The 22,747-nt window shown below is 46.7% G+C and overlaps 1 protein-coding gene across 49 annotated transcripts in view; it reads left to right on the top strand.

Annotated features, from left to right (window-relative positions):
* Sorbs1 (sorbin and SH3 domain containing 1) overlaps positions 1 to 22,747 on the top strand; it is a 229,085-nt gene that overhangs the window by 179,059 nt on the left and 27,279 nt on the right. For 31 of the 49 annotated variants that reach the window (XM_051146493.1, XM_051146494.1, XM_051146500.1 and 28 more), the window contains 5 exons: positions 130 to 231; positions 4,737 to 4,786; positions 13,890 to 14,062; positions 16,696 to 16,781; positions 19,808 to 19,975. In XM_051146493.1, the coding sequence (XP_051002450.1) occupies positions 130 to 231; positions 4,737 to 4,786; positions 13,890 to 14,062; positions 16,696 to 16,781; positions 19,808 to 19,975 (579 nt within the window). Of the gene's footprint in view, positions 1 to 129; positions 232 to 4,736; positions 4,787 to 13,889; positions 14,063 to 14,579; positions 16,047 to 16,695; positions 16,782 to 19,807; positions 19,976 to 22,747 lie in introns of all 49 variants that reach the window. The other 18 variants (XM_051146498.1, XM_051146491.1, XM_051146515.1 and 15 more) reach the window with 4 other exon arrangements.

Below are 22,747 nucleotides of genomic sequence, written 5' to 3'. Positions count from 1 at the left end.
TAAACAACAACAAAACAACCAAAAAAAAAAAAAAAACAAACAAACCTCATTTTCAAAACTTAACCTTCCATACCTTCTTCTTTTCTATAAACTAAAACATTCTTTCTCGTCTTTTCTTTCTTGAACCAGACTAATCTAGAAAAAGATCTCAACTTCTGCCAAGCAGAGTTAGAGGCAGATTTAGAGAAAGTGGAGACGGTTACTAAGTCACCCAGTGCAAACTCGCCACAGGTATTTTCCAGTTTTTCTCTTGCTGTTGCTTCCTTTTCAAGCCTTGCTTCTTATTTCCTGCTTTCTTCTCTGTTCTTTGGTTTTTCTTGGTGGAGATGACAAAGGGTGATGCTGCTAGCTTTAAGATGCATGGCTCTCCAAATCCTATTTACGCGTGCATGCGCGCGCACACACACACACACATACACACACACACTGGGTCAGTATTTTTGTTTGGAATCCTTTGGAGCTTGTCATCTTCCTTAAAGGATTTTTCAAATACATACAATATGGCTGACGATTTGAACACTCCCCTACCTACCATGCCTCATATTTCTTCTTTGATGACCTTTGAACATTCTTCCCTTTGCCTTCTTTGAATTTCCAGAGCGCTTTTTGGGGAGCCTGTTTCTCTTATCTTTTTTTTGTAGCCCTCGGGAGATGCCAACCTCAGAGGTCATTTTGAGAGACGCAGCAGCAGTAGCTAGGCTAAGGCATTGTCATAGTCATGCTGTTTGCCATTGTAAAGGTCAGCAAGTTCACAGCAGAAAACATACTCCAGATGTCAAACAGCCTGGGCACGTGCATGTTAAACTGGTCCTATACTGGTGTTTCAAAAGGGGTCTGTGTTAAAATGTATGTGTTAAAAGGTAGGAAGGGGTAAGGAGAGAGCCAGTTCAAGGTGCACAGGCTTCGAGGAAGAAACGGAATATTTGGTGAAGTGTGCTTTGGGTTCCCTGACAAAACAGAAGAGACTCTTATGAGAAAAGAACGTCTTTATTAGAAATCTGAAAGTTGAGCCGGGCGTGCTGGCGCACACCTTTAATCCCAGCACTCGGGAGGCAGAGGCAGACGGATCGCTGTGAGTTCGAGGCCAGCCTGGTCTACAAAACGAGTCCAGGATGGCCAAGGCTACATAGAGAAACCCTGTCTCAAAACCAAAAAAAAAAAAAAGAAAGAAATCAGGAAGTGATGTGGACACTGCTGCAGTGACCAGGAAGGGCCATGCAAAGTACGGGAGGACATGTGCAATGGCAGTGCTAGATGTAAGTGTCGTTGAGACAGGGTCAGACACTGGTGCAAGGGAGCTGGGCATAGAAGTTGGGTGAGTGGCTCGAGACTCAAATGCAGGCAGAGAAACCAGGGTTTTATGGTAGCCTCCTTGTGGGTCTGGGATAAAAGAGCAGGAAGCCAGTGGGGGGATTGGGAGCTTTTCCCTCAGAACTGAAAGAAAGCAAAGAGGTAAGTTCTCATACGTTCAGTTGAGACGGACAGGTGATTGGGGTGGAGAAAGTGGAGTACCAGGGTGGATACCGAGACCTGTATAACTACTGTAGGATTAAAGCTTCAAGGAAGACACTACCCCAGCCTGTTCTGGAGCAGGGTCATGGCTGTGGGTATGCCCTAACAACAGTGGCCTATGGGCAGGATGGGAGATCTGTAGCAATAGGCTGGCCAAAATGAGTCAAGAGATGCTTTTATAGCAGTCAAACACCTGCAGCTTACACAGAGATGGGGCACAGCTAAAGCTGACAGCTGCTATTGCTAGGGCCCAAACCCTGCAGGAACACCATGGTGTAAGGAAGTGTCTGATGCACTGCAAATAATTTTCCATTGGTTGGTTGACTGGCACTGTCAGTCATGAACATGTTTGAGACGTGCTTGCATGGGTTCTATACACAAGCACAAGAGGCTGCCGTCAGAACATGACACACTGACTGCGGATATCCATGACAGTTGAGTCCACATTGACTGCGGATATCCATTTTGAATCACTAGGGAAACACAGAAAGAGGGCACATGGTCAAATGGATATAAAGATCAGCTCTTTTTTTTTTTTCCCCCCTGAGACAGGGTTTCTCTGTGTAGCCTTGACTGTCCTAGACTCACTTTGTAGTCCAGGCTGGCCTCGAACTCACAGCGATCCGCCTGCCTCTGCCTCCCGAGTGCTGGGATTAAAGGCGTGCGCCACCACGCCCGGCTGAAAGATCAGTTCTTGAGTGGAAATGGTGGAGATGGACAAGACTGTAGACTCAGGAGTGTGACTAAGAAGATGTTGGGTTTTCCTTCAAACCACTGGAGTAGCGAAAGAGAGAGAGGGAGAGGGAAGAAAGGAGGGAGGGGCCAGACAGCCATTCCCTTAGAGAAGTTGAACTGGAGGTAGAAAAATCACTTAGTGTCAGAGGTGAGGAGGCTACTGCGGTAGGTCCAAGCAGACAGTGGTGGGAGTCCATACTGTGGGAGTGCCAACAGGGAAGAGGGGAAGGATAGATGGAGAGAGGCCGCCAAGGGGGTTATGGTGGATAGTTGAAGTGGCTGGCGTGAGGACTGATGAGCTGGGCAAAGGGAAAGAGATGTCTAGCTTTAGGGTGTGGGCTGGGCAGCTGGAAGAGTAAGGACATGAGTATATGTTGGAGGAAGCTAGAAAGAAACTCAATGAGGGGAGATCATGGACTTGGTTTCAGGTAGTTGGCTTCTGAGGTGCTGGCTTGGGATCAGGTAGGGATATCCAGAAGACAATAGGAGCTGTGAGACTGATCTTAGGAAGCAGGCAAGGGCTTAAAAAGTTTCTCAGAGTTGCCTGCAGGTGGTGCTTTGTGGGGGCTCTTGGGAGTTGATAAAGACGTCACCTTGGCAGCAAGTAAAAGATTGAGAGAGGTGGGGACCAACAGCTGTCCACTGGGTTGTAGGATGGCATTAACAGGACAAGGAGAGGCACAGGAAGGACAGTTCAGAGAGATGGCGGGGGGGGGGGGGGGGGGGACACACAACGGAGCAAGAGGAGAAAGGCAGAACAACCCAGCTGCTGCAGAGAGAGCTGAAGAAATGGATTTTGGGGTGGCAAGGTGGATCAGTGAGTGAAATTGCTTGCTGTGTAAACATGTCAGCCCCAGTCCCATTCCTGGGACTGGATGGAGGAGGTGAAAAGAGAGAACTGGCAAAGTTGTCCTCTGGCCTCCACATGTGCACCATGGCATGCATGCTCCCCCAACACAGTAGTAAACGAATAGTATTTAAAAGATAAACCCCTAGGATAGCTCGATGGAATGGAGTGTAGAAATTTGTACAGACTTTGCTTTCTGGGCATTAGAGTTTGTGAAAAGGAATCAGAGAACCCTGTAGGGGTGTGGCAGCGTCATTGAGGACATGTGGGCACTGGAGATGTGGGTGAAGGGAAAGAGAAGACAGGAAAGGTTGGTGATGACCCCAGAAAGATGTAACAGGGCTGGGTCAACATTTTTCATGATGGAGGTACTGGCAAGATCTTCAAAAGTAGATTCCCAGAATGGGGCAAATGCCAGAGGTAAGAGCCTCATGCTGGGCAGTAGGCTGCCGGACGGTGGGCTGCCGGACGGTGGGCTGCCGGACAGTGGGCAGGTGATACCAGTACAGCCAGAAGGGCCAGCAATGAGCAGAGCCTCTCTGAAAAGTGATGGCTCTGGTGGAGGAAAGGACAGCAAGCCACATTCTGGGGACAGCAGTGCCTCTAAGGGAAAAGGACCCAGACTGACAGAGATGTATGTTTCTGCAGGCCAAAGGCTAAGTGAGGAGCTACCAGTGAAGCCGCCTGCCCTCCCTTGCTTAGCCGCTTAGCCACCAATGAAGCTGCCTGGCCTCCCTGTTGTCTCCTCTTCCATGATCCAATAGTTTTTTCCTCCATTTTCCGTTTTTTTTTTTTTTTTTTTTTTTTTTTTTTTTTTTTTTCCTTTTCTCTAAATACCTCTTCTGCAGGTAGTTTGATTTTGTTAAAATAGTTATTAGTAGAGATGACAGTCATTATTAAAAAAGAATAGCTGTTTAAAAAAAAACTTCTACATTGATTTATTTAACACAAACACATGTAATCTTTGGCACTCTGCCCCCCCCCCCCCAAGTACAACAAAAGGACCTCCTGAGTTAAGTAATCACATTTCTTTCACTTTCTGGTAGCTCTGGGCTGACTTCTTCTTTTTGTCAGTGGCCTGTAGTTTTAGGAAACATTCCCCAACCTGTGCTCACAGTGTGGTTACTGGATTTTGTGAACTTGTGTCTCATTTTCACACTTCTCAATTTACAGGCATAAATGAATTGTGTAAATACAGTGTGGTTATCTTAAAATGCATGTTTAAATGCAGTCTCTGCCTAGAATATCGTGTGCCATTCCTGGGTGTGGGATTTGGGGTACATGAATGAATGTACAGCGGGCCTGGCATGGGGTCTGGGGACTGGGGAGGACAGACGAAGGGGTTTCTCCTCTCTGGGGTTGCAGCTGAGGGTAAATGTGAGCTGAAGCCCACCTCTAGACTCACCCTGTGCTCGGGGCTGCATCTCCTGTGAGGCAGAAGATGAAAGAGCCTGGTACCCCCAAATCTTTCCTAGCCCCAAAGACTTTGTGTCCAAGCTTCTTGCCTTCAGGGACACTGTCTACATGACCAAACTGAAGTGGCTTGACCCCTTTTCCTTGCTTTGCAACCCATAAATTAACACAAATCATTGTTATTTTTTTTTTTTTTAACATTGTTTCTTTTTCTTTTTGATTTTTACAGAGCTCAGCAGTCAGCCCGACTCCAGACATTACATCAGAGCCTCCTGGATAGTAAGTAGCCACTCCTATGTTTTTATGGTTCAATGTATCAAGGGCTAGACAAGGGTGAGAAAGGCTGGTAGTTTGGAGACTGATCTGTATCTGCCTTATGGTGTCCTGGGGTAGACAGCAAAGGCTTGGTGCTGGGAAGGGCTCAGGGCGGTGGGCTGTCCCATGACGTGGGCTTTGTCTCCCAGGAGTGTGATGCTATTGTAGTTTTCAAGTTGATTTTCTTCTCTTTCTCCAAATTAATCTTACAGCAATTCATGTTGCCTTCGATAGCTTTACCCTCGGTTGATGTCTTTACCTTTGCTTTTTTGTTTTGTTTTGCTTTTGTTTTTCGAGACAGGGTTTCTCTGTGTAATCGCCCTGGCTGTCTTGGAACTCTCCTTGTAGACTGGGCTGGCCTCAAACTCACAGAGCTCTGCCTGTCTCTGCCTCCTGAGTGCTGGGATTACCGGTGTGTGCCACCATGCCCAGCTATGTCTTTACTTTTGCAATGTGAAGTTATTTGTCTGCATTTATTTCAATTTTACTTACTTCACACATGTATGTGTGTGATATGTAGGTGTGTGTGTGTGTGTGTGTGTGTGTGTGTGTGTGTGTTGCGGCTGTGAAGGTCAGAGGAGAAGCTCTGGGAGTCAGCTCTCTTTTCACCGTGAACCTTGGGAATCTAATTGGTTCATCAGGCTTACACAGTAGCTGCCTCTATTTGCTTAGCCGTCTTATTGCCTTATTTGTCTAAATTCTAATCAAAATTGCCCTCAGTGGATCCCTAAGGGAAGGGAGTGTAGTTAGGAAGTACTGGACCTGGCATAAAGATAGAAGGGCAGATAGTGGGGTTAGGTCCTCAGGTGAGTCCTGCGATTTGGGATGTGGGGCCTAGACTGTCATATGGGTATGAATTTTTAAAAAAAAATTCTTAATAATTTGCTTGCATGTTTGGTGGTAGTGGTGTATGCCTTTAATCCCAGCACCCGGGAGGCAGAGGCAGAGGCAAGCAGATCTCTAAGTTTGAGGCCAGCCTGGCAGCCTGGTGCACAGAATGAGTTCCAGGACAGCCAAGGATACACAGAGAAACCCTGTCTTGAAAAACAAACAAACAAACAAACAAATTGGCTGCACAGCGCATGTACCCCCATTCACTTCTTCCTGGAGTAACTGATCCTGTCTATGGGGGTACAGGAATGGGTTTATTTTCTCTGACAATTAATTAAAAGGCAGGAAGGAAGTGGGAACCTTGGGGTGTCCCGAGCATATGAGAAGCAGAGCTACCGTATCATACCTGGGATTTAGCGTCTTCTCGTAGTCCCTAGTTTCATTAATAAAAGAGTTTAAGAATGGATACATCTACAAGCTTGATGACAGCTTATTAGAACACAGAAGGAGAACCCCAAGGCAGGCAGGCTGTCAGTCTCTCGCTGCCTGGAAGAAGGAGCAAAAGCCACGCTGCTTGAGATGGGCAGTCACAGGTCAGCCACTTGGCAGCAGGCAGCCACGTGGCCAGCACAGGAGCTTTCGAAAAAGCAAGGAGACCCACAGTGTAAGTTATGGAGTTTAAAAGCATACTTAAGTTCTGGCCAGTGGCTGAAAGCAAAAAGACAGAAAAGAAGGAAGCAAACAAACTGGTACCCCTTTCTAAGTCAGGTTTCAGAAAGACTTGCAGATCTGGCTGAACTTCATGGTGGCTAGACCAACCCCACCCACCCACCCAAGGGCTACACTTGGAGGTGGGAAATTATCCTAAGGTGACCCCGCCTTTACTAGAGAATCTTCCCACAGCCAGGCCACCGACCTTACCCATTGGACTGACCTTGACAGGACGAGACTGAGCACCACCTAGAAGTATACAACCAGTCTCCTCTAACTCTATTCCTTTTCCCAGAATGCCTTTTCCAAGGCTTTTCTATGCAGCTCTTATCCCTACTGAGCATCTTCAGGGCTACCTTATCTTAGCCCAGGAGTTCTGTAGTGGATTGCAGTATGCTTAAGTATGCTTTTAAACTCCCTAACTTACACTTTGGGATTCCTTACTTTAAGCTGTATAAACAAGCACTGACTGGATGGATGTTCCTATGCCCAGGCTCAGCTTAGTGCCTCTTCTGGCCTCTGCTGCCAACTGAGTTACTTGTCTATACTTCCCCAGTGGCTAATTATAAACTCCTTAAGGACAAGGCCTTCTATCTCCAGGATGCCAGGTAGACCTGATAAATCTGAGACAGGGCAGGCCTTGGTTGCACTGGGCATTTAAACCAGGATTCCCGCCTCCCACTCCCCCCTGTTGCTTCAGGCTTGATGAGGGTTAACCAGTGCTGCCTGGCCTCCCTCCTGCCTCTTTAGCCCTTGTCCCTGAACTGTGCAGGCATTGACGGCTGCTTCACTGGCTGAGTGCCCAGCTCAGAGAACTCCTTAGTTCTGCCAGCACTATACTACTTATCACAGTAGGAATTTTGGTATGGTCCCTAGAATGTCTGGGGATCCCTTCACCCCCACAAAATGAGTATAGGAAAGGAAAGGCAAAGTGTGAGAAGAATGGAATATTTAAGTGTTAGAAGTGTTTTCTGTGGTTGGTCGGGGTTAAGAACACAGGTCTCAAATAGCATTTCAGTTCATTGAACACATACTGTGTACTACTCTTTTCACATTTATGTCTCTTGAGCATCCCAGCAAAAGGTGTAATCGCCCCCAGGGTATAGGTGAAGAAATGGTCACACTAGGACAGTGTTCTGCCTACAGTTCCATTAGCTGATGTGTGAGTGCCCTACAGAGTAGGAGCAGTGACACTCTGGGCCAGGTGTCAGTCGTAGACCCTCATCTAAACTATACTGACTCAAACTTAGTATGTCACCGAAGGCATAGTAAAGCTTGCCGATTTTGAGCTATTAAATACAATGTAAGCAACTCTTTGTGGTACTAGCATTTTTTATATTTACTTTCACAGTGTATATGTCTGGTTTTGTATTTTATTCTCCAAGTGTTTCCAGACTGCTAAGTGTGTAATTTTCGTCTAACAATTGCATATCCTTTCAGCATACTAAAGCTGTTTTCACCTAACCAAAAGAGCTGTGCTCTGTTTAGCCAGCAGGTGGCGCTCAAGGAAAAGCTGCTCTTCCTGAAGCAGCAGGACCAGTTTACTCAGTCTTAGAACAAAACTCAACCTGAAGAACTATATAAAATATCCCTAAAAATATACCGTGAGCCTGTGTGTACACACGCATTTGACTTTAGAACGGTTTATTGCACCACCCTTTGTTAAACAACCTTACTGGGCACCAGGCTTAGGGAGATTTTTGTAATCGGTAGTCTGCCTGGTTCACTGTATAACGTGAAACAGGTTTATCCGTAACTTGAATCCAGTGTGGTGGATGTAATGCTGAGATCCAGAAAGAGCCAGGCACCTCTTACTGTGCGGAGGGAGCTAGATCAGGGAAGGCTTATAAAAAGTGAGTAACAGGAACATTATATTACAAGAATTTAAAAGAAACGAATTTTTTTGTCCATTATGAAGTACAGTAAGATGGAACTTCCAGAGAACTGTATAGAATCTCTCCCACAAAGCTATATTAATGCCAGTTACCTGTTTTTCTTCCTGAAGTCAAAAGATTTTGAGCAGGAAAGATTTAAGATTTTTTTTTTTGTTGTTGTTGTTTTAGTTTTTTGGGGTTTTGGGGGGTTTGTTTGTTTGTTTGTTTGTTTGTTTGTTTGTTTGTTTTCCAAGACAGGATTTCTCTGTGTAGCCTTGGCTGTCCTAGACTTGCTTTGTAGACCAAGCTGGCCTCAATCTCACAGCGATCCACCTGCCTCTGCCTCCCAAGTGCTGGGATTAAAGGTGTGTGCCACCATGCCCGGTAATTTAAGATTTATATTTTTAAAATTATGTATATTTGTGCATGTCTATGTGGGGGTATGTATGGGACAATTCAATGTCCTTGGAGATGAGAAGAGGGTGTCAGATCCCCTGGCGTTGGAGTTATAGGCAGTTGTGAGCTGTCTGAGATGCTGGGGGCTGAACTCAGGTCTTCTGCAGGAACAGGGTGTGCTCTGACTGCCGAGCTATCTTTCCCGGGCTAGAAACTTTCATTCGTTTTATCCCTTGTCGAATCTTTTCTACCTGTGAGAGTGATTGGCTGATAGAAGGTGCTCAATAAATACTTGTTTAGCAAATCAACATACATTGGATTGCTATATCTTTCCTAGATATTATAGCAACAGTGATTGCAGGAAGTTGGGGCTAGAGGCTGGGCAGGGTCACATGTTGCAGGAGCATAGATAAGTGAGAGTGAAATGAGAGAGCAAGGTTGTTAGTATAGACGAGTGAGAACAGGCTTGATGACTGACAGAGTTTGGGGAGAAATGAGGAATGATGAGAAGCGGGCTGACTCCTTAGGCTTTCTGCTTGAGCCAGGGCAGGTGACTGAGCAGAGCCAGGTTTGGTTTGGGACATGCGAGGTTGGAAATTTTTGAGGAACATCCAGGTGATGTGCCTGGCAGTCAGCTTGGAGTCTAAAAGAAAGATGTACAGGTTTCCAGATGGATTTCCTAGACAGTCTCACTGTGAGTGTTAGTTTTGCAAATGAGAGAAACCGAAGCCAAGAATCTCGCCTTGTTTGCAAGCTTTTACACAACGTAAGCATAAGCGCACCTCAGCTGGGGCAGTCTTTGTTGGAATCCGGCCTTTCAATACCCTGTCCGCTGTTCCCAGACCTCGATGTTAGCACACAACGGAAGCGGGGGGGGGGGGGGGGGGGGGGGGGGGATTCAGAGTGATTGCTCCACTCTCACACTTTATTCTTCCAGGGAGTGTGTTTTTGTTGAAACCTCTTAAAAACTCCACAGCCAGCTCTGCTTCTCAGCCAGAGGCTCAGCTCTCTGTCCTGTCTCCCCACTCCCTCAGCCCGACCCAAACCTGACTCAACACAAACTTCTCAGGGCTGAGCTTCCGAACATGACTGGTTTTGTTTAATGTCAGTAGCTGCTGATTCTGGTTGTCTGTCACTCAGCCAAAGAGCCAATGTGACTTCTCTCAGCTCTGATTGTTTTAGCTCTAGCAAAATCCTAGGAACTCTGGTCCCTTAAGCAAATGCAGTCCACCCTGGTCCTCAATTTCCTCATTTGAGCAGTGGAACAAATGATCCAACATTAGGGGAGCTGCTGGTGATGGTTATCTTTAAAAGCACGATGTCTTTAAGAAGCCCTTTGGTGCTGCTCTTAAATGAGGTGCCTCAGTGTACCTCAGGCATCTGGGAAAGCCATTCTTTTGTCAGCTTTGGTATCAGAAAGAAAACATTTGGCTGTGGCAACTGCATTCCTGGAGGTTTCCTGAGTGCTGGCTTGTCATTCTGTGGGAAGCAGGAAGAAATGGGTGGGCCATGGAGAACAGGCAGGCTGGGTAGGGGAGTGCTGAAGGCTGCTGAGGTAGAGGCCCTGGGTCGGGTCAGGCAGCTGTGAGAGAGTAAAGATGGGTTCGAAGCCCTGACTGAGGTGAAGTGGTTCAGAACACAGAGGTGGCAGGGTGGAAGTTGTCCACAGTACTCTCCAACACCAAGGGCTAGGCAGGGCCCTCACACCAAAGTCCTCAGTCCCCATAGCTAGAGGCTGACAACTGCAAAGGGAGTTATATGTGCCTAGTTTTGCAGCTGGGGGTTTGTACAAATGGGAGAAAATGTGGTCTTACATGTAAAGTTTAAAGTTTAAAAGGCAACTTAGATGAACGTCCACCTTTTGGTGGTATCTATAGAAGCACCCCCTGGATTCATCATTTTTACCAAGAGCTGACTTTTTTTTTATTTTATTTAAAATCTTGATTCTAGGAGGTGTAGTGTTTATGAGCATACCCTGTGGGCCAAAAGCTGCATGGGCAGAGTCAGTGTCTCCAGGCCTGACCCTGAGCCAAGGAAAGGAAACCTTTTCTCTGGAAGGGTATGGGTGGTCCCTGCAGACAGGTTAGAGGGTTACCAGAGATAACAGGCAGTCTTTACCCTGGGACTGCCCTGATTACCTGCAATGAAGCTCATTCCACCATGTTAGGGTTCCTGGTCACTGATGTCAGGAGTCAGGCTCTCTAAGTTATCCCACCCCACCCCCCTTTAAAAGAATGTCTAAATTCATGGTTTTACATATCATTAATCGGCCCAAGTATGCCAAGTTTTACATTCAGAAAACGTAGCCTTTTATTCATTCAGAACATTTACTGGGTTTCCCAAGGGCAGTTTAGTTCAGTGAGCCCTTGGAAATCAAGGCAAAGCTTTGGGGGAAAAGTCTGATTCTCTCAGAGTTTCCTTCACTTGCATGCTTTTCAGCCTTGAGACTTGGTTTTCTTGTCTTAGGTTCCAGTGATTTTCCCCCCTCTATTACAGCTGAAAAGGGAAAATTCCTTTCATTCATGATATATAGAGGAAGAGGGACCTGTAGCCTCAGGCGGGACCCTGACGTAGTTGTTGTAAAGCCCTTATCCTGCAGTAAGCATGAGGTAGGGCTGGCTAGTGGCAGCAGCTGTGAGGGCTGCACTAGTGCTGGAGGCTCTTAGTAACTGTACACAGGAGACACTGTGCGTCTCACCAGAGAGTCCTCTTTTCCTTGACTTGTGAGTTCTGGTGCCGCTTGTTCTTGCCATGGAGTCTTGACAGATGACACTTAGTGGTAATGATGTAATGAAACTCAAATACCCTGGACTCCTGCACTGTGTGGACCACTACCTCACTGGCCAGAGGGAAGTATGCCAAGGCACCATTGGAGAATACAATCTACGCGGCAGCCAGTGGTGTGACTAGGCTTCTGGCTCTGTATTCTGCTGATCCTGCCTGCTTTGGTAGGCTATCTAACCTATCGGTGCTTCATTTCCTTATCTGAAAACTGACAGAAGTGTGTGTGTGTGTGTGTGTGTGTGTGTGTGTGTAGACAGAGAGAGAGAGAGAGAGAGAGAGAGAGAGAGAGAGAGAGAGAGAGAGAGAGAGAGAGAGAATATATCACTACCAGGCACTTAGCACATTGCCTTCTGCACAAAATAAAGGGCTAGGTTTGTGGAATATGAAAAGTCCCACCAGTGGACAGACAGGAAGACAAGTGGACATATGTGTGGTAAGGAAGTACCATTCAGGTTCCCTGGAGAGCCTAGGTGGTGCTGATGTGAGTGGCCACTCTTACCATTCTTTAAACTTTTCTATATGCTTGATGATGCAATAGAGTGTTGGGGGTAAGTGATTTCCACGAGGTCGTAGGTCTTCAAAGTTGACAAATCTATAATGATAGCAATAAACTGATTTCATTAGGCTTGAACGTATATAGCAGAAGACTGTATATATCTACGAGAAAGGCATCATTCTCTTCTTGGGGGAACAGGGAGGTATATGGAATAGAGTGAAGGAGAGAAAGAGACAGAGTATGTGTCATGTTAATGCTTCAGCAGGTTAGACCATTCAGCAGGTTAGACCACAAGAAAGCAGGCACGCAGAGGGAGGAGTTTAGTGAGTCAGTACTTTGTAGTTTCTTTTTTCCCTGTGCCTCACCTCATTCAAAAAATAATTTATAATAAATTGAAAACTACCTAGATTTCAAAGAAGGTAAAATAAACTAGAGAAATGGCTCAGTGGTTGGGAGTAGTTACTGCTCTTGTAAAGGACCCAGATTGGCTTCTAGCAGCTCACAGCTATCTGCAACTCCAGCTCCAGGGGATCCAGTGCCCCCTCTGGCTTCTGTGGGCACTGCACTCATGTGGTGCACATACATGCACATGGAGGCAGAGACTCATACGTATAAAATAAAAATAAATAGACCATTAAAAACATAAACAGGGGCTGGAGAGATGGCTTAGTGATTAGGAGCACTTATAGCCCCTTCAGAGGACCCAAGTTTAGTTCCCAGCACCCATATAATGGCTTACAACCATTCATAGCACCAGTTCCTGAGGATCAGTGCCACCGTCTAGCCTCTGTGGGCGCCAGGCGTACATGTGGTGCACACACATACATGCAGGCAAAACATCCATGTGTGTATGGATATGTGTACATACACACACACATGTAATTTAAAAACAAAGTTCATACTTAAAATAAATGAAGCGTGTAAAAGCACAGTAGTGTGTGTAGATGATACATGCTGTCAGGTTCTGACAAAAGCTTTAAAAAAAAAGTGGCTGTGACATTGGGCATACATAGGTAGACAAAACTCTACCTATGATAAGGGCACATAGAGTTCCAAGTTCTGATTTTGCTCAGTTGCTGATTTTTCTGGAGGCCACAGACAGCTGGAGCTCTTTTTCTTCCTTTGGCACATTTTGACGTTTCTGTCAGCTAAAGTTCTCTTGCAGAGTAGTAACCCAGGGCAACACAGTTTAGGACTTGAACTGGCTAGCCACACTGAGGACTCTTAATCCTCCATTTTGGTCCCTAGATGTGCCATCTCTGCTATCTTGTGTATAACCACTGGGCTCCCCATTATCCTACCCATAGGTTTGGTCTTGTTTGGTTGGTTGGTTTTGCCTGTCTGTCTGTCTGTCTGTCTGTCTGTCTGTCTGTCTAAGATGGAATCTCGCTATGTAGCTCAGGCTGGCCTCAAACTTATACTCCTCGTGTTTCAGCCTCCCAGGTGCTGGGGTCACAGGTCCTTATTTATTCATTTAGAGCACAAATGCAGTCACTGCAACACCGGAGCTTAGATCCTCTTCCTGTGTGTGGTAGGCATAGTGGCCAAGCTGTCTGCAGAAATCTACATCTAAATCAGGGGTTCTCAACCTTCCTAATTCTGCGTGTGACCCTTTAATACAGTTCCTCATGTTTTGGTGACCCCCGACCATAAAACTATTTTTGTTGCTACTTCATAAATATAATTTTGCTACTGTTATGAATCATAAGGTAAATGTCTGTGTTTTCCAATGGTGTTGGCGACCCCTATGAAAGGGTCCCTTGACCCCCAAAGGAGTCATGGCCTATAGGTTGAGAACCACTGGTCTAAATGAACAAGCCCTTGGGAAAGCCCAGGGCCTTCCCAGGAAACCAGAAAGCAGTTTTCTTTCCTCAGCTAGTGACAAACAGGCTTGAAAGAAGAGTGTTAATTAAATAAACTAACTTTATATCTTTCCCCCCTCCCCTTTTCCCTTTTAAAATCACCTTGTTCGTAGTATCTATTCTTCCAACTTCCATGCAGTGAAGAGAGACTCAGATGGGACCCCCGGGGGTCTCGCTAGCTTGGAGAATGAGAGGCAGATTTATAAAAGTGTCTTGGAAGGTGGCGACATCCCTCTTCAGGGCCTGAGTGGGCTCAAACGACCCTCCAGCTCAGCTTCCACTAAAGGTAACCGACAGGCTGAAGACTGCAGGCATCTCTCCTACATGCCTGTTACCTGAGTGTTGGCAGCGGGTGGACCTCTAGCAACAGGGACAAGCTCTGCCTATTCAGGTCCATGTCTAGGCCTTGGAGCCTCCTTCTGCCCCCTCACCTATTTTCTTGCCGGCCATTTTTCTTTCTGGTATTAATGGTTCCCTACCCACACCCTTGCTCTCTCTAAAACATCTCTCTCTCTCTTTCTTTTTCTTTTTCTTTTGTTGTTCTAATATCCTTTTCCTAGAAATTAATTGAGCTTCAGCCTTTCCTAACTGGCGGGGTGGCCATCTCTTTCGTTGCATCTTTGCACCTGCTTTGCAGCACAAATTATTTTGCTTCTGGACATCAATTGGAGACTTTTTAAAGCCCTTATGACAAATGAGCATGTTACTTCTCCCTTTTTTTTTTTTTTTTTTTTCCCTCCTTTAAAAGCGTCTTTCAGCTTTAACCTAATGGGTGTGTTTATTTTATTCTGCATGCTTACCAGTGGATCGTAAAGGCGGGAATGCTCACATGATTTCTTCATCATCAGTTCATAGCCGAACGTTTCACACTAGCAATGCTCTAGGCCCTGGGTGTAAGCACAAGAAACCCCTGTCCGCTGCGAAAGCCTGCATTTCGGAGATCCTTCCTTCTAAATTCAAACCCAGGCTCTCCGCTCCCAGCGCCCTTTTGCAGGAACAGAAGAGTGTCCTGTTGCCTTCGGAGAAGGCTCAGAGCTGTGAGAACCTTTGTGTCTCTTTGAATGATTCCAAAAGAGGCCTCCCTCTCCGAGTTGGGGGCAGCATTGAGAACCTGCTCATGCGCTCCCGGCGGGATTATGACAGCAGGTCCAGCAGCACCATGAGCCTGCAGGAGTACGGCACAAGCGCCAGAAGGTCCTGCCCTCTCTCCAGAAAGGCCGGACTGCATTTCTCCATGTTCTACCGGGACATGCACCAGATCAACCGAGCTGGCCTCTCCTTAGGCTCCATCTCTTCCTCGAGTGTGCGGGATCTTGCCTCTCACTTTGAAAGGAGCAGCCTGGCGTTAGCCAGGGGTGAGCTGGGCGCTAGCCAAGAGGGCTCGGAGCATATCCCCAAGCACACCGTGTCCTCCCGTGTCACGGCTTTTGAGCAGCTCATTCAGCGGTCCCGGTCCATGCCATCCCTGGACTTTTCTGGCAGGCTGAGCAAGTCCCCGACACCTGTGCTGTCTAGGAGTGGCCTGACCTCAGCTCGTTCAGCCGAGTCCCTCCTTGAGTCTACCAAGCTCTGTCCCAGAGAGATGGATGTGATGGACTCTGGAGGGGTCTATGCGTCCCCCACATGTAGCAATATGGCAGACCATGCCTTGAGTTTCCGGAGCCTCGTGCCTTCTGAGCCTCTTTCCATGTGCTCGGATGAGCTGGACCACTGTTCAAATGCTTCAAATGACAGCCGCGACGGCAGCGCGGGCAGCGTTCATGGAGACTTCCCCAAACATCGCCTCAACAAATGCAAGGGCACCTGCCCGGCCTCGTACACCCGGTTCACCACTATCCGGAAGCATGAGCAGCAGTCCTCCAGGCAGCCCGACTGGCGCTCGGATGCCAGGGGGGACAGGAACAGTCTCCTCAGAAACATCTACCTGATGAGCCCCCTCCCTTTCCGATTGAAAAAGCCCCTCCAACAGCACCCCAGACAGTCTCCCCCCAATGACTCCTCAGGGTCCCCTGCTGGCGAGAAGGCAGACCTTCCCTATCAGGCCTCTCAGGACCATCCCCACTCTGCGGGGAAACCCGTGGTTCCCACCCGCCTGTCTTCCCGACACGCCATGGCGAGGCTTAGCCACAACTCGGAACCCCCTCAGGATATATCCACAGGCCTGGAGGATTGCACAAGGGCATTTAATAACGGGAACCCTGTACCCTACTCAGACCATGCCTTGGACAGGAACAACAATCCACCAAGTGAACTGGCAGCGGCCCAAGGAGGTGGCATTTTGTGTGTTTGACCAGTCTCACCTCTCCCCGTCTCCACTTGGCTTGCTCTGTCCCTCCCTCTGTGTGCCCTTGGTGCTCATCTTCTCTGTCTTTTGCTTCTGTTTGTTTTGCTTGGCAATTAACCATGGCTTGTAGTGGCTGCACTTCTTTAAAAAACAAATCCCCCACTTCCTTTAGACTAACCAACCAAACTGTTTCGAAAGAAAAATTGGCCGTTTAGCTCAGATCCAAGAACTGGGTTCATTTGAACTCTCAAACCCCTGGTCCATCAAATCCCCAGCCTCCCTGTGGTTTTTTGAGAGGCAGCCTCTCTCTGTGGCCCCGTGTGTGTGAGTGTGTGGTCTGTCCCTGTTAGAGCCTGCACGCCTCTTTGTAGGGACGCTTAGAATGTCCCTTTCTTTGCTCACCTTTGGCCTCCTGGTGAGTTTTCTTTGTAGTAAACGAGTTTACAACTAAATCCAAAAGGTGGGGGGCGGGGGTTGGGTTGGGTTTTTTTTTTCCCTTCAGAATTTGTCATTGAGTATTCAGCAATGTTTATAAATTTGACTTTAATAATAGGAAAAAGAAAAAAAAAAAACTAGCTTCCCATTAAACTCTGGCCCATTTTTTTTTTTTTTAACTCTGCTGTGTTGTTTTGAAGATTCAGAGTCGCCAAGACACTTTATACCAGCTGATTACTTGGAGTCCACAGAAGAATTTATCCGGAGAAGGCACGATGATAAAGAGGTAAATCTCCTGTTTTATGTCGTCCTGTCTTGTTGGGGGGGAGGGGATGAAGGACACCTATCAGAAGGGGATGTGGTGCAGTGACCAGGAGCAATGGTGGCTTTTCATGGGCAACTTTTTATAAGACGTGGCTCCATCTGTTCCTCTGTAGTCTACTTTGCCAGAAAGCAGGACCGGACTGATTTGCCTATGGCCGCTGGGTTGTAAGCACCTCTCCCAGCCTATGTGCAGGGAGGTGACACTGCCTGTACTGCACTTGATGCCTTGGAAGCTGCAGCTGGAGTTCACGTTGTCATCAACCCCTCCTGTGCTGTTTAAGGATGTCCACCGCCACTTCTCCTGGTGGCACAAAGCATACTTCAAATTAGAGAGGGTTGCAGTACTTGCCACTCTACATTTCATAACAATCTGAAGAGGTTGTTTGTATTCCTGCCAGCTTTAACTCAGAAGGGAGGGGGATGCCCAGAGCCTGGGCGTTTCCTTGGAGCGACTGAAATGTCTCCATGTGGGATGATTGTCCAGGCCTGGAGTAGAGCCTCTTCTGGGAATATGGCAAAAGGTCGTCCTCCCCTTCAGCCATGTCCGGTTGCACATTCCCAGGAACGGGTCCTATAGATTAGATTCGTTGAGCGTCCACTTTCCTGTCATTTCTGTGTTGAGAGATGCGAGGATACTTTGCACTGCTGGCAGTGAGGGGGGATGTTAATATGTCACAACTCTCCCCGCCCCCTTTTTCTATGTTGGTCTAGCTTGAGTGGCTCCAGAGTTTAGGTGGAGTTTCCTTCAGGCAAGGCTGACTCTGAGGACTCTGATTATAGTCCTCACTGTTGGATGGTAGGAAGGAACTTGCCTGTCCTTGTCCCCCAGGCATGGCTTTCTGTCCACACCACTCCTGTCTTATCAGAAGGGGGGCTGTTTCATGCCCAGAATTCTTAGAATTACCAAATTTGACACTTACGAAAGATGGGTGTCTATCAGGACTCAGAGCACATTTCCTTCCAGAGTTTTCTATACATGTTTTGTCAGAGAGACAAAGTTCTCATGCCATGAGAGGAAAGATGCAGTCCTGTTTTAGTAAGGAAATCCTAGTATTTGATATGGAAGGTTTGGTGAGTGAGCCTTACCCAGAGGATGTTTAACTAAGGTGGTTTAAGAGGGAACCTGTTCTGGAGGGAGGGAGGAATGGGAGGACACACGTGATGGGATGGCAATTAAGTTGTAATCTGAATAAATTAATAAAATTTTAAAAAAAAAGAGTGAACCCATTAAAAAATTGCACACTCGATGTGAGAAGCTTGCATCCTTGGTGATGCTCAGAGCTTGTGAGGCTGAGCCACAGACCTGGTGGATTCACTGAGTCAGGTTTAAACCTTTTCCATGTGCTGACTGTTAAATGGCTGTCAGCCAGAGCACCAGTGCCTTTGGACAGGGCCTCACGCGCGAATCCATGACCACTACAATCAAAACAGTCCAGGAGGGGCTGTGCATCCTTTTTAATGGCCTTTCAGAAAATGAGACCCTATCTGTTCTTGAAGGGCCTTTAGTGGTCACCAAGCCAAACCCCCTGTTTTATTCAACAAGGGTATGACTTGAACTGGGACACCTCCCAAAAGTGCTTGGCTAGAAACTAAGGCTCTGCCTTCCCAGAGCAGCACTTTTCTATGACAACATGCTTTGCAAAGCACTCTCTCATCTTGCTTGCTCTTTTTTTTATAGTTTTCTGAGCACTAGAGGACCCATAGCCATTTGTTGAGTTGGGTTTTTTTTTGTTTTGTTTTGTTTTTTGTTTTGGTTTTTTTTTGTAGACCCCAGAGGAAAACTGGGCCATTTTCCTTTAGAGTTGACTGTCACAGGAGTCACTTAATTGTATGCTGGAAGAAGATTGAGATTTAACTGAGCATGTTAAGAATGAACAGTTATGATAAATGCTCTCCCACAAGGAGTATTAATCCCAGGAATGAAAATTACAGTGATCTAAGGAGATGCATTAAAATTCCTTTCCATTGGGACACTGGAATAGGCCATGAATGGTATTTGGTGAAAAGCAACATGGACTGACTGAAAAAGTCTTGAATGGAAATAAATGGTTATCTTCTTTTTAAAGTATGTTTTATACTTACTGTTTGAGAATTTTATGGTGCTGTACAACGTGTTTGGATCAAATCCTTCCCTGCTCCCTCTCCTCTAACTCATTCCATGACCCTCCCCCCAACTATCCCTCGCAGTCTTTTAATCTTCTTAATAATAGTATTCGTTTCTTCTAACCCCAGATGCTGGTTTTTTTCCCCTCTACTGTAGTTGACATCATTCCTGAAAACTCAGCTTTATTTCACTTAGTGTAGAAACAAATCAGAGAGATAGCAACAAGAACTCTTGTCAGCCCCATGAAGAGCCTTTACTGTATGTCCTGTAGCCTCCTGAAACTTAGGCCCAGGGGAAGAGTTGACTGTCCTAGGAGAAGAGGTGCCACATTCTCTGAAAGGGCAGCTCAGCTATGTGGAGAGCATGGTAGTGTAACTGACAGAAGAAGCAAGAAATGGCCTATTGCCGGGTAGTCAAGACCCAGAGCCTGAGAGGCCTGGTGTAGTCAGGAGAGAACAGCACGCCCCATCCTATCTTGGAAGCACTGTATGAACCAACATACCATTGCTTGGGGCAGGTAGGGATGCCAGTACCAACCAAATGTGACTACAGTGCCTAAGCCAGACCATTAGGTGAGCTGGCCTTTGTTGCCAGAAGCCATGGGCTTTAGACCCAGGGGTAGGCAGCTAGGCAGAGGGGCCATATAGAATCATGTGTCCCCATATCCCGGTGTCGCCAGTTTCTTCTAGGCAGTGCTCTCTCCTTCTTACAAAGTGGATGGCTACCTTGGGAACATAGCAGTTGTGTCCATAAGTCCCTTTGACGCTGACCCTTAACGTTTCCTCCTTGTTCACCCTGATCTCCTTCTTTAGTTGCTTTTATGGTCATTGTCCATTAAGCTTGACCAGATGATTCACTGCCCATTTTATGCAATTTCATGGCAGAAGCTTTTAGCGGACCAGAGACGACTTAAGCGCGAGCAAGAGGAGGCGGATATTGCAGCTCGCCGTCACACAGGTGTCATCCCGACTCGCCATCAGTTTATCACTAATGAGCGCTTTGGGGACCTCCTCAATATAGATGATACTGCCAAAAGGAAATCTGGGTTAGAGGTCTGTTTTGGTCGCCGCCAACTGCTGCTTGACCCGAAGCAATATTTGCCCTTCTTTGGCATTGCCCTCTGTAGGCCGATTTAGTCCTCCAAACAGTGTCTGTCATCTTGGCTTCCTCGGCCTTGCTTTGGCTCTTTTTGTGGCTGGTGAATAGATGAGCCCCACTATGTCCTGTGCTCTCTCTGTTAAGCATGCCTGGCTGTGGGACTGGGATCTGCTAGCACACACTCCTGCTGCATGCGTAGAGCGTTGGCTGCCTCATGAGTCCAGTCCTCTCCATCCTGTGTTTGACTGGGATCCCATGTTGCATTGGGTTCTGCCTAGAAGCCGTGTCCTTTCGGCCGTGTGTCTCAGAAACTCTGGTATGGATAACCCAAGAAAGAGTTTTCTGTCAAGAGATGGTTAATGAAGCTTTCGTTATTAAAGTTACCTCATGGCCTTTTACAGAATTTGACAAAAAGCCCCCAAACTTAGTGACACTGCTGTTGAGAACTCAGAGAACAGTACTGATTGCTCAGTGGTGCTGAAGCACTCGCTGAGGTTTGAAGCTGACTTCTGCAGCTTGAATAAACCCATGGGGAGTATAGGAGCACTCTGAGAGAAACTTTACCTACTCCCCTAGTTCTGACATTTCTAAGCTTAGATTATAAAAGGTTAATACTATAACAGGAATGACAAGCAAGAGTGTAGTGTTTTTATCCAGGTCTTCCCTCCTACATCAGTGTCAGCCTGCTAGATCAAAGGCCACCTCTTGAGTGAGAGTTTTGTGGTTTTTTTTGTGTGTGTGTGTTGTTGTTTTTTTGATTTTTTGTTTGTTTGTTTGATGAAACAGGGTTTCTCTGTGTAGCCTTGGCTGTCCTGCACTCACTTTGTAAACCAGGCTGGCCTCAAACTCGCAGAGATCTACCAGTCTCTACCTCCAGAGTGCTGAGATTACAGGCGTGTGCTACCATGCCCAGCTTAAGTAAGAGTTTTGCCCTGCCATATATAATCTAGCCCTGCTAAAGCTGATGTTTTCTTGGAGACATGTAGGTGTGTGTGGCATAAGCTGGGCTTGTTGGATGGGAGGAAGTGATGCCAGAAACTAGTTACATGACCTTTTAGCAGAACATGTTTCTGTCTTTCAAGCGACAGAGGTGTCATTATTTTTATTTTTTATTTTTTTTTTAAGAAACGAAAGGTTGGGGCTGGAGAGATGGCTCACTGGTTAAGGGCACTGAATGCTCTTCTAGAAGACTAGGGTTCAATTCCCAGCTACCACATGACAGTTTGCAACTGTCTACAACTCTAGGATCCAGCACTGGCACACAGACATCTATGCAGGCAAATCAATATATATAAAATTTTAAAAAAATAAAAAAGAAATGAAAGGTCCCTGGGAAGAAGTATTAAAGGAAAAAAGAGAATCTGACTTAAAGAAGGAAATTTGGGGGACAGAACAGATGGGGGGAGAAGAGAAGAAAGAAATTTAACAGGAAAGAAACAAAAGTCAGCAGATCTCAGCCCTCCATGATTGACAGCAGCCTCTTGGTGCTCAGGGTGATTGCTTCTTCTCAGATCAGCCCTGCTCTGAAGACTGCTGCTGACCAGCCCCATGTGCCGGCCAGCCTGTGTTTGAGGAAGAAGATGGCAGCCTGCTGAACAGCCTTAGGGATACATGGACCTGCCAAGTGATGCTCAGCGGGAGTGACTGTGGCAAGGCAGGCACTCTCCTCTTAATGGACCTGCCTTCTCCAGAGTGGCATGTCCCAAATTATGTCAGAACCCCTAAAGGTATACCAAAATGCAGACTCCTGCATTCTACCTATGATGTTTTGACCTGGGATGGGGTCTAGGAATTTCCAAGTTTGTAAGTAAGATGCTTTGTTTTAGTAAAGAATCATTGTCCTTTAGTTGACTGACAGAATTGAGGCAGTGAGACCAGCAAGTGTGGGTGGGTACACTGTGCTGTGTAGATGCATTCCACTGTCACTTAGTAGGAGTCAGCAGCCACCAATTCCGTATAACACTGTCCCTGTATAGAGCAGGAACAACTCAATTTGTGTCTTTGGGGAGCTGTTAGTGGAAAATCACCTTCATCTGTAGTTATATGTCAGCCAGGTGACGTGGCACATACCTTAATCATAGTGCCTGGGATGTGGAGTTAGGAGGATGAGGTGTTCAAAGTTATTCAAAGAATGAGTAACTTCTGCTATAGTATAAATTTTACAATGTTCACACAGCTGCATAGCTGGATGCCATGGGTGATCCATCTCTCTCCCCACACCTTTTTCCTATTGTGATTTTCTATGAAGCTTTTAATCCTTACAGTTCTGGCCTTCGGGTCTTCTATGGTGAGTGTGTGGTTTATTTTTACTCCCACATCTATTCTGACCCTGTTTACCTACAACTGTTAAAGTATGCCATAAACATAGGCACCTGGATGCTACAGTGCTAACTGGATCATAAGGTGGACACACCCAGTTGCCCCCTAATGTGTCTGTGGATAGATAGATGAGAACAGCAGCAGGGAAGTACGGGATGGAACGTTCTTACAGAGAGCCAGTCCCGGCACACGCCTGCGATCTCAGCTTGGGAGGAGGCGACAGGAGGAGCCAAAGCTCAAGGCCAGCCTGGGCTCCAGTGAAAACAGAAACTTAGAACAGAACAGAACACACAAATTCCTGTGGTGCAATATGAACCCCTGGAAGATCCCCGTGAAGCCCAAGCCAGAAGCCTGGAAATGTAGGACATGTGACCAAAGGGCAAACAACCAGAATAGCTTGATGAATG

This window comes from Acomys russatus, chromosome 5 (genome assembly GCF_903995435.1).
Source record: "Acomys russatus chromosome 5, mAcoRus1.1, whole genome shotgun sequence".
In the NCBI taxonomy this organism is placed as follows: Eukaryota; Metazoa; Chordata; class Mammalia; order Rodentia; family Muridae; genus Acomys; species Acomys russatus.
This window is presented reverse-complemented; position numbering and strand designations above follow the sequence as displayed.